The following is an 11,692-nucleotide window of genomic DNA, read 5'->3' as shown; positions in this document are numbered from 1 at the left end:
CAAAATTTGTCCAGTCAAATGTCGTATGCTTCTTGTTGGGCCCCTCTTTGGTTTAGTTGTTACCAACCCTATTATTTATTAAAATAATTAAAAAAGTAATCTTGAATTTAGGAATATAAGCTTTGAATTATTTTCTTTAATCTTGATATTTGGTGTGAATTTCTTTCACATGTAATTATTTACCTAAATTGTAAAATTCTCATTTTTTCCTCTTTGTTTTTTTGTACACATGAAAAGTGAGAAAAGGGGGAGAGAATGCTAAGTAAATCGTCATTTCATTAATTAATTAAGCAATTAAATTTTAAGTCGAATTTTTAAAAAATATTGGTATGTAGTTGAAACTATTTCATAAATAAAATCAGTTTAATCACTAGAGCAGCACGAAAGACCCTTTTAAAAGCTTGTGCCTCTCAGTAACCAATGATCAGGCGAGGCAGAAATTGTTAGGTTCGGATTTTTAACAGCAGTGATATATGAGGTTTGGTGTGAAAAATGTCTGAATATTCCAGCGAGTTACCAAAGCAAAAGAGACCTTGCTTCATACAATAAAGACAAACACATGTATAAGAGTGAGGGGCAATAGGAAGCTGTTTGAAGCTATATGTTCATTATAGGATCTCTGTTTTTTTAGATTTCTTAGGCTGCTATAAGGATATCATGAGGAGAAACCAGGGTATTAATTTACTCGGATTTGTATATATCACTTGGTGATTAATAAAACAGTCAGTTAATTGCAAAAAAAATAAATCATTTTAATAACTAAACAATTTAATGATTTTAATAAAAGCATTTATCAATAAGTGGCCTTTTAAATAAGTTCGTTAGTTAAGACTAAATCGTTTATTAATAATAAACCATTTTTTCTAGATATATCTGCAAAAATCTTTGCTTTTAGGACTTCAAAGGCACGCAGCCACGCACATTCCATTAAAGCGGCTCAATTCGTAAGCACGTTTAAGTCATGAAAACAATCACCAATATTTGTATTAGAATATATCATATTCTGAGTGTAGAAAAAGCTTATATTGTGATAAATTGTCTACATCACATCTCAAAATGTAGACTTTCTCCAAATCTTACCAACGAGGAATGTTTTATACACCAAAGTGTGTGTTTTCATTTAAAAGAGTTGCTTTAATCAATCAATGTTACAAAGATTATGAGGTGTTTTCGTGCTTGGGAAGTTGTACGAGAGGCTGTGGACGTGGGATGTACCCATTGGAAAGTTAGTTACACATTTAGCCAATACATTAGTTTTGTAGTATTACTTTTGAGTCCTTTGGAGGTTAGTTGAGCAAAAGGACCAGCTCATCCTCTTTCATTTTCCATCTACGAGCTTTACAACCGGAACAAGAAACCTTTACAACCGAAATAAAGTACCTTCGAACCATGTCATGGCTTTAGTTAGTAGCTTACTTATATCCTTGTAATTCATTCTTAATAAAAACCTGAGCTTACAGCTTAAAATGTCAAATATTTACAAGTGAAACACAAAATGTACAAGAATCAAGGAAAAAGGAGAAAAATAAAATGCTAGAACCAACCATCTGGATGAACTTGTACAGTAAGGAAACAATTCAGCTTCCCCACATCTGGAATTTTGGTGTCTAAATTTATTTTTATTTTATTTTTTCGTCGGATTTGGTGTTTGAATTGATCTAAACTAAGATGGTGCTGTTGTTAGCTTTGATGAAGCTGCTGCTGATGTCTTGCAGATTGGGCACCAATTCTTGTGCTTTAACCATTGTTGTACACATTCCATGTGATAACCATGCTTGCATTCCAACTTTCCAATTTCATCTCCAATCACATAATCCTCCTGCAAAACATTATGTGCTTAGTGTCTGAAAGTACGCTGTCATCTAGATAGAGCATCCTAAAAGCTTAAGAAACAACGTCAAGGATGGCAAGATCCGACTCTTATTAGGTCTAAGCACACGTTTTCTGGCTCCTACATGTTTTCAGAGACGAGATGTAACATAAAGAATCGTCCACTTCAGTAAATATAAAAATAGGTAAATGTACCTGACAAATACTGCATTTGATCTCAGCTTCATCCCCATCACCTCCAAATGCCCCTAGTTCCGAGTGCATGCCTTGATAAATGCTTCTTTGAAGACACTTTGATACTGCTTCCTCCGGCAGAGCTGTGCTGACAGTGCCCATCCTCTCTTCAAGAGCTAGTAATTCCTGTTCACAAGCAATAAATCATGACCTGGAAGCTATAGAATCATACTATACCGGGAGAAAAGCTATTCTTTTACCCCCCAAGGAATAGTACTCTAACTTGAGAAGATTTCAGCTAGAAAATGACTTTCTTAGATTGTTGATATAAGAATGAATACTTTTTTAAATACTCAGTACTCATAAAGTATCAGAACTGCAAAACAGACCTCATAGGACATGCTATCTATATCCAGTCTCATGTCCCTATGCTGGTCATAGAAGTTAAGGCCGCTAAACAGCAAGTTCGTCTCCAATGCAAGCAGCTGCTGTAAACAGAAAACAATAGTTCCATTGATAAATCCAGATAGGACATTGTCAGGCGGTCTGAAGTACTAAAATATACCTCATATGTTAACTCTTCATCTGCTTCCATTCTCTCAAGTGCCAATAATACCTGTAAAGTGAAGCAGTAAGCAAATCAAATATCTTAAACAAAAATCATGTAAATTTTGGGAAACAGAATAATTTAGATTCGTCTGGTAAATACCTGAGCAACTCCATCCATGTTATATCGCTGTAAGGTCTGGTGGTTCATTAATCGGTTAATACCTAGTTCGGCAGAAGTGAAGGGCACTACACTGGGTAAATCATCAATATCATTTCCAGGAAAACTATAAGAACTAAAATCACTTGATGAAGAGCCATCTGTGAACAATTGGCTTGATGACTCCAGATTGAGATCTGGCATTTCAGGCCGATGTAAACTTTGGACTAAGCCAGAGGACTCAGTTTGCAATGAATCTTGTACTGGACCCCTAAACCTAGAATTCACATTCATTGACCTGCGGGTCTGAACTGACAAAGCATGATTATTCACACTATAATCCAAATTTCTGCCACTTCTTGACTCAGAGATGGAGATTCCATGAGTTTGACGAGTGACATGCTTTTCTCTCTGTGAAGCCTTGGTATTTTTCTTCCCTTTAGCAGATGAACTGCTTTCACCTTCGGTATTTCTCCTTTTTACCATGTCCCTTCTACTAAATCTTGATTCCAACGTTGAACAATTATTTGGGAGGACATCTGATATGGACTTACATTTTAGATTTCTCAACCCATATCCAGCCCCACTGCTACAGGGCCGCTTTCCAGAATCAATGGCTTTAGATTGTGAAGAAACAGAGGCATGCATTGGAGTATGTTGATTGTAAGAACCAGACTTGTGACAAACTATTTTACGAGGTTTACCACTGGATGTTCCACTAGAGTGTCCTGCTTCTGTCGATCTAGCTTTGCTTGATCTAGTGTCTCTCGCTGCTGAACTAATATTGAATTGATACTCTGGCGAAGACTGAATTTGTTCTGTAACTTCTGGCACACCATTCAAAGAGCTAATTTCTGACTGATCATTTCCAACTTGAGAGAAAGATTTTATGTGAGATTCCTCGCGTGCGTTTCTTACACTCAGCACTGAAGATGTCCTAGATGAACTCCCAACCACATCCTTCCCATTCGAAGCATTAAAAGTAGGTTTAAATGATCTGGATTTCTCTTTAGTTCCAACACAGCTGCTCTTCAAATGGTTGAGCCGGCAACTGCATTCAAGCCGCGAGAGCAGCTGAACATCTTCATCTCTGCTATCAGCAGTATCCCTTAAACCTCTTCTGGGCACGACAAGCCCATTTTTAGCTCTTTTGCCAGAATATACATCCATTGATTACACTAACCACCAAATCCTGTCAAACCACATACAATAATTAGCATCAACAATGCCATATGTTTACAAAATTAAATGATAGAAAATGACTAATACCCTTAAGCAGGTCAAGTCAGAACTTAAAAGCTGTTTTCCAAAACATAGTATGACAATCTCCAAGGCTTCAAGAACAATGAAGTTCAAAAGCTCTGCACCTTGGAGAACTCACATTCATTTTACATGTAGAAATTTCAAGAATAATTAACTTGTAGGTTTCCAACAATTCATTGACAGCTAAAACTACTTGAACCTCATATACGCCATTAAAACTGACACAAGAGATATCTACAGAAGTTCATTGACTTCTCGTTACAAGAATTAAACTACTGATTATTCAATCCTTCAGAATGTCGTAGATTTTTAGAAGATAAACATAAATAACAGCATAAACAAGGCAGTAACTGTTGAGCACAGCTACCCCAGCTGATGAACAGAAACATAGAATCCCCCAAAAAGCTGATCATAACAGAAACAAATTCTTTTTGATAACCGATACCTGCTACCTCCCACCAACACAGATACCGTGTATCTATCCACCAAGTCACAACACGAAACAATCAAAACTTCAAAAACTCAAGAAAATGAAAAAAGAAATACCATGAGAGTTAATCAGAAAACTCAAAAGGACATCAAAACAATATGAAAACCCCTATCAGGAAAATCAAAACTTATATACAATCAAAAACCTCCAAACCCATATCAACTTACAGTTGACTAAGATTATTGAATATCAAATATTTGTATTACTACTCCATACAAGAAATAACAAGAAAAGCTCAACCAAAAACTTACAAAATTATCAACAAAAAAAAAGAAGTTAACTTTCTTACTTTTGAATTCTAACAAGAAAAATGACTTAATAATCAATCAGTTGACCCAAATAGAAGGAAACTCTTATTTGAATTTTGGGCAAAAAAAAAATTGTATTACACAGTTGACAAAATTGAATTGATAATGATCAATGATGAGTCAAAACAATTAATTATAATAAAAATTGAAATATTGTTGATTGTTCAACTACCTTCTTCTTCTTCTTCTTCTCTACCCAAAAAGGAAAAGTATTGTTCAAATAAAATGGTGCAAAAGAAAAAGAACTTTAGAGAGAGAGAGATACGCGTAAAGTATGAACTATATAGGAAGGATCCGACGCAGATTGAAAGGAGGACTAAAATAGTGTCAGCCGTTGGATCAGCCAATTGTTTGAGGAAAGTCAAAGATCGACGGCTGTTCCTTCAACTTTACCGGCGATACGTCATGTTCCACTACAAGTTAAACTAAAGCTCGGTGCGGTGGTTAGATTGCTCCATTCTTTTATCAGAAATTTCAGATTTAAGTTTGGGATATGGAGAAAATTCACCTATTCACTTTATCCCAATTTAGTTGGATCTCTAATGTAAACTCGGAACATCAAAAAATTAATATTAATTTATGATAAACAATTTGTTGTACTTTTATTTAGTTTTTGAATATCTAAATTTTTTTGTTTAAAATATAGTAATCTAATTTAATTTTAAAAATTATTTAAATTGACTTTTAAAAAACTATTCATGACAATTAAAAGGGAGCGGAGGGTATAAAATAGTACATACATTAAGTTAATGCAAATATTAAATAATGTCGCTAATCAAAGGTTGTATTAGTTATGTAGTAATTATTATTTCCTTCGTTCAATAGTAGTTGTATACTATATTATTTTGTGATTTCTAATAATATTTATCTATTTTATGAAATTAATGGGTAATTTTACACTTAATTCCTAATTTATTCTTATCACTAATTATAGTCATTTCTCTATTACATTTTTTAAGACATTGTATTTATTATATTTAAAAGATGATATAATAAAATTATACCTCTATTTATACTTTCTTAAAAAAGTATATAAATTCACAAGTAAACAAATAATATTGGACAAAGGGAGTAGTAATATTATTTAGGCTGTCAACCAAATACACAATAAATACATGCACATGAGTGGTCTGACTAAATGGATTCAATGAATGTTCCTAATTACTTGTCTACTTTTTATTTTTTAGTTGTCTCTATTGACTTGTTCAATTTGACAAATCAAGAAAGGACAAATTTTTTTATTATATTATATCCTCAATTAATTACTTTGAAAAATGTAAAACTTCTTGAAAATCCTAAGTTTTCAATTCATCAACTTCATAATTAATAGAGATAAAATGGTAAACTTACTATGTCAATTATTGTTTTCTAAATAGGTGTGTCAATACAAAGTGGACAAGTAATTAGGGACATAGGGAGTATGTGCAACTCTATTTTAAAACATGTTCAATAATGATAATACATTTCCTAATTGAAAATATATGAGTTTTTGGCTAAAATCATCCTTAAACCATACTCAAATTTTAACTACATCTTTAAAGTATCATTTTTAGCAGAAAACATCTTTCAAGTATTTGAAAGTGAACAATTTTCATCCTTCTACTTAAATTTATCAGAAAAGTAACAGATCCCACAAAAATCAAGTCATCCCTTCATAATTATTATTCTTAGACACGCCAAAAATACTATCATGAACTTTTTCAGTAATTGAGTTTAGCATTATGCAAAATCTTTTAATTTGACAGTTCTTTTTCATTTATTTTCATGTAATTTGGTATTAAAAATATTATTAGTTGAAATATGTTTCTTCTCAATTGAATATGCTAGAAGCGGCGTTTGTTGGAAACTTCCGTTTCTAATAATGTAGAATGAAACTCAAATGCGAGACATAATCAATATTTTAATCACTTCAATATCAGATTGACCCAAAAATTTCTTGATCTAAATACAGTTTGAAAACGGTAAAGATAATTAAGCTCCAGCTTCTTTCCGTTACTAAATGAAAAAAAGAGCAAATCATGTCTCCTCGTACCTTCCAAACATTTTTATTTCAGTAAGCAATGGCGCGTAAGATTTTTAATATTTTTTTCAGGAACTTCTTATAGCGGGTAATGAAATTATGCAGAAATTTTTTTTGTTGATAGTCACGTGTACTACTCATGTTTTTGTAAGATCCCCTGGTTTTTTGACAATATCTAATAGAAGGATGAAAATTATTAACTTTTAAATACTTAGAGGATGTTTTTTGCCAAAAAAAAAGATATTTTAAGAATGTAGTTTAAATTTGGGTATAGTTTAAGGATGTTTTTGACCAAAAACTCAAAAAATATATTGTAATAACATATATTATGAATAACAGAAGTATATATAAATGATCAAAAGTTAAACTGTATGCTCAAAAACTTAAAAAAGAAGGTAATAAAGTTCTAATTATTTTACTATGATAAAACTAAAGCAAAAAAAAAAGACAAGAAATATAGAAGATGAAAGCAATAGAAATAGTGAGACAAGAGATGCATGAGAGCTTTTCTTATTCTTTCAAGTGTGTACAATATGAACTCTTATTATGCCTCTATTTATAATGTAATATAGAGACATACAAAAGGTTAGTTATAAACTTGACATTAATCAACAATATAATGGAGGAGATTATGGAGGTGTAAGGTTACAAAAATAATGGTATAAAGTTGGAGATTATCTTCATAATGAAGGGAAGTAATGTAGATAATCTGTGAGAGTAATTTCTTGATGTAGTGCACATCCACACCATAGTATTTTATAACACTTATTGTGTCTTTAGAGGGTAAAAATTAGCAATTGTGCTTGACGATTTAGGTAAATAGTTTATGGATTGTTTTAGACAATTTTAGGTTGTCCATAATTTACGCACGAAATATAACAACCAAACTTCAAAAAATGCGTAAATATTTTTTCCCTTTGTAATCAACTCTTTTTCTCCTTCCTTTCTTTCATTTTCTTCCTTGTTTAAGCTCGTTTACTCCCATTTACCTGAGTTTGTTTTTCCCTAACAATTAAAAAGAAAAAAAAAAACTATGATAAAGGCTTTTCATAATCTCATTTCATCCAAAAAGGTGTGTTTTTCTCCTTGTTTAATTTCATGAATTTTATGATATTTCTTTCTAAATGAATAACCAATTGAAGCATCTTTTACATTGTTTAATTCATACAACTTTTCTTAAAGCATTCAAAAATATTGTTGGTTACTATTTTTTTAAATGTCTTTTTCTTCTTTTTTGGATGGGGTAGATAGGTTTATATGGGGATGGCGGATCAGTAGACAATAGATAAATAAAGGGGAATTGATTTAACCAATGGTCTATTAGAAATGTTGTCTATCAAAAATGGTTTCTTTATCTTATAAAAATAGAACCACTAGTACTATTACATTGAATATGTTTTAGTGTTATTCGTATAGGATAGGAAAAATGAATTGAGAAGGTTAGAATTATGATAAGTCTTTTTTTAAGATTTAAAGTGCATGAAAGAAAGAAAGAAAAAGATGCACTTTTCCATTTTGAAGATGTGGCTGAGAAGGTAAAAGAGATCTTTTTGTCATCAATTATTAAAGTGTATTTTCTGCTTGTTGCAATTAATACTTATATTTGTAACTAGATACAAAAGCTTGGACAAGTTCGGCCCAATATATATTATTTTATATATTTTAATTTTATAATTTTACTGTCATTTATTTTTATAATATTTTAAATGTACTTTTTAAATAATATATGTGGCACATGTGATATTTTGAAAATCTAATTTGCAAACAGCCATCATATACTTAAAATGACTAAATTATTCTCAAACTTAGTGGATATTTCCGGGAAGCAAACATGTCGATCGAGACGTGTGTGCTTATTCCCACTTATAAATTAGTAGTGGATGTGCACAAGTAAATATATATATTTTCAAAGTAGTAGTTTTTTTTTTTGAGAAGGTAACAACTTGTATTCTATTTCCACAAAAACAGAGACCTGCCACAACAAGTTACAGGTTTCCTAATACATATATTAGTAGTTGAATATTGCATTCCCTCTTTCTTTCTTTTTTTAAAGCTTTGGTTAATAATTATAGAAGATTCGTAAAAGTAACCATTTTACATGAATTGGGGACAAAATAAATAAATGAAAAAGAAGCATTTACCTAAGCTAATCCTAAGACTTGTGTAAGATTGTCTATTAGATACGATTGAAGTGTTCGATAGATATAAACCTTAGTTCAGACAGAAGGAGACTCAAGATTTGAGTCGGTCCAAAAGTGCCTAAAGGGCTTGACGGCCAGATTCCCCAATCCAGTAGACATGTTTTGAAGGCTCCTACACCAATCCAGTAGACATGATAGTTTTTCAAAGGTTAAGTGCACATGCACCCTAATAAGATAGGTCCGCCCAAGAGTTCATATGTCCAAGGGAAAATCCTCAATAAGTTTAAGCAGCTGTGCATGTATTCAACATATTATCTTCTAGGTCACTTGATCGACTAAATATTTTATATATCGTTATTGAATAAAAGTTTATTTCTTAATTTCCCACCCAGTGTTCACATTGGAACTCCGACTAAATCTGGATCCCGCTCTGCAGGGCCCATTTGAGGGTGGCGACTCCCAACATTATTATTGAATAAACGTTACATCTCTTTTGTTTTGCAGATATAAAATCAATTCTAGACGAAGGCAAAAAGAATGGCAACAAGAGCAAGAGAGACAGCTCCTGCAGGGAAGGAGAAGAGAGGAACATCACCAATACATCACCAAAGAAGTATAACAAACACATCAAAAACATCACCTGTTAGAAAACAAGTTGATCCAACATCAACAACTAGTTCTTTAAACAAGAATGTTCCTAGCTACCTCAAACCAACAATTACTCAAGCTAAGAAGTCTGCATCTTCAAGTGACCTGCACAACACTCACAGTACCAAAACTTCTAATCTAGCTCGAAGAAGATCATTCGATAATAAGCCTCCCCTGCATTCTTCCTCACCAAAAACCAGAATTTCCCCTAGTCCTAAGGAGAGAATTCCTTGCTCATCGTCTTCTTTATCAACCAAGACTTCCACTTCTCAGAAACCCCTTTTGGATAGATTATCAAAAACTACTACTAGTAGGGATGCCATTGGCAAACAACGCGGTGCTGGCCTGAATTCTAGGCCAGTGACCAAAAAGAAGACGACCACAACCACAACCACAACCAGGAAGCATGATAGTGCTAGTGGTTCAACTACAAAAGCATCAGTAACAGCAAATTCTCCAGATATAGCTCAGAATGTCATTTCTCATGAGGGTGAACAGTCAGAGCCAGAGGATCATCAAGAACTAACAACTCACGAAACTGAAAAGGAAATGACCATAAGTGACAATGAAATGATTGCTGATTCTGATGGAGGAGAGCATGAGAATGAGAATGAGAATGAAAATGAAAATGATTCAGCCACAGAGGATCATATTGAAGAGCTTAGTAATGAAAATGTAAACAGTGCTGAATTGGAGGACATCAACGCTCCAGATGAATCAGCCACACTAGTGGAAAATCCAGAAATCAAAATTGAAGAAACAGAAGAAATCAACAATGAGCCTAGCGAACCTGATTCATCAGATAAGGAAAAAGAAGAAACCATTATAAATGCAACAGAGGAGAATCAAGAATCGAAAGAGGAGGATGAAGAAACAAACCAAGAGAAAGAACCTCCCATGGTAGAAGAAACTGAAAATCTCAGTCCCAATCAAGTTGAAGTCGGTGTAGAAGAAAGTACAGAAGCAGAACCAGTGAAAAATACGAATGTTGCATCATCAAAATCTCTACATCATGTGGTGCAAGGTAAGTATATTGAATCTGTGGTTTCAAATAATGTAATTGAAGAGACTGCAAGCAAACTTAGGGAGCAAAGGAAGAACAAAGTGAGAGCACTGGCTGGTGCTTTTGAAACTGTCATCTCCCGGCAAGACCACAAATGAGTTCTCATCTATTGTTTTAGTTTGTGAATCGTCCCTTGTTGTATGCTTGTTATAGTTTTCCAAAAGCAATACTGTACTGCATTGAAGTCTTTAAGTTGGAGTTGTAATTATTTTTCATACATGATGTGAAATAGTGAGCAATAATTATTTTCTATGCTAGTTTTCTAAGTTTAACACCATCTATATACATGATTATCACAAAATAGGGCAGCAAGAGACAAATTTGTTATGCAATGTCTTGGAAGGCAGAGAAAACCTTGCCTACTAACACATCATTGACTGATACATGTATTTCTTCATTAGCAATTTATGGCATGAGCTCTTTTATTTACAACAGACACAATATAACATGAGTAACCGCAGCAGCCCGCAGATTTTTATTATTCAATAGACACTTTAGAAACTATAGGTAACATGCTCATAATAAGTGGAACTAATAACTTGAAAAATCAGAAACATATGTTGAAATCCATTTACAATACCTGTTGTAGGCTCTTTGAAGAAATTTTCTGATCTTGGTGATACATTGAATATCAGGATGTGAACTGGAAGAAATTTGAACAAGATATTGAAGTGGAAGTTCTAGCAATTAGGCTTATAATTCGACCAGCGGTAAATACATAAGCAAAACTGTCATCACAAGTGGTTTTTCATTAATATATACTATTGAGAAATACATAAACGTGCATGAAAAGAACAAAAAAAGAAATAGAAGGGTGATAAATACATAAGTTGAATTTTCAACTTCTTTGTAGTGTTTTTAATTTTCAAATTTATATACTTTGATGGCTGTTCTGATAACATATTGAATTTAGGGATCATCTCATTTTAAAAAGCACGATGAGGAACCTGTTTTCCATAAATGCTGGTACAGTCAAAGCTCATCCATACCCACAGACGGAACACATTTAGTTTTTTAGTTGTCTCAACAACTCCAAAATTTCCATATAC

General features: G+C 32.9%; 2 protein-coding genes across 3 annotated transcripts; one reads left to right on the top strand and one right to left on the bottom strand.

The window, feature by feature from the left end:
- Positions 1–1,388: 1,388 nt before the first annotated feature.
- Positions 1,389–5,003, bottom strand: LOC125826102 (uncharacterized). 2 transcript variants are annotated; one of them, XM_049505406.1, is made up of 6 exons: positions 4,944–5,003; positions 2,714–3,902; positions 2,570–2,620; positions 2,394–2,492; positions 2,026–2,190; positions 1,389–1,819 (listed from the first exon to the last, which is right to left on the bottom strand). In XM_049505406.1, the coding sequence occupies exons 2-6, from the start codon at positions 3,878–3,880 to the stop codon at positions 1,664–1,666; spliced, it is 1,638 nt and encodes a 545-aa protein (XP_049361363.1). In that variant the 5' UTR covers positions 3,881–3,902; positions 4,944–5,003; the 3' UTR covers positions 1,389–1,663. The 2 variants fall into 2 exon arrangements, with proteins under 2 accessions (XP_049361363.1, XP_049361364.1); XM_049505407.1 differs by having other exon boundaries at positions 2,394–2,489.
- A 4,425-nt stretch (positions 5,004–9,428) lies between these two features.
- On the top strand, positions 9,429–10,871 carry LOC125826111 (uncharacterized). The gene has a single exon (XM_049505415.1). The coding sequence runs from the start codon at positions 9,470–9,472 to the stop codon at positions 10,739–10,741; it is 1,272 nt and encodes a 423-aa protein (XP_049361372.1). The 5' UTR covers positions 9,429–9,469; the 3' UTR covers positions 10,742–10,871.
- Positions 10,872–11,692: the final 821 nt, after the last annotated feature.

Source organism: Solanum verrucosum, unplaced genomic scaffold (assembly GCF_900185275.1).
Source record: "Solanum verrucosum unplaced genomic scaffold, falcon-dt-bn FXZP01000060.1, whole genome shotgun sequence".
Taxonomy (NCBI): Eukaryota; Viridiplantae; Streptophyta; class Magnoliopsida; order Solanales; family Solanaceae; genus Solanum; species Solanum verrucosum.
This window is presented reverse-complemented; position numbering and strand designations above follow the sequence as displayed.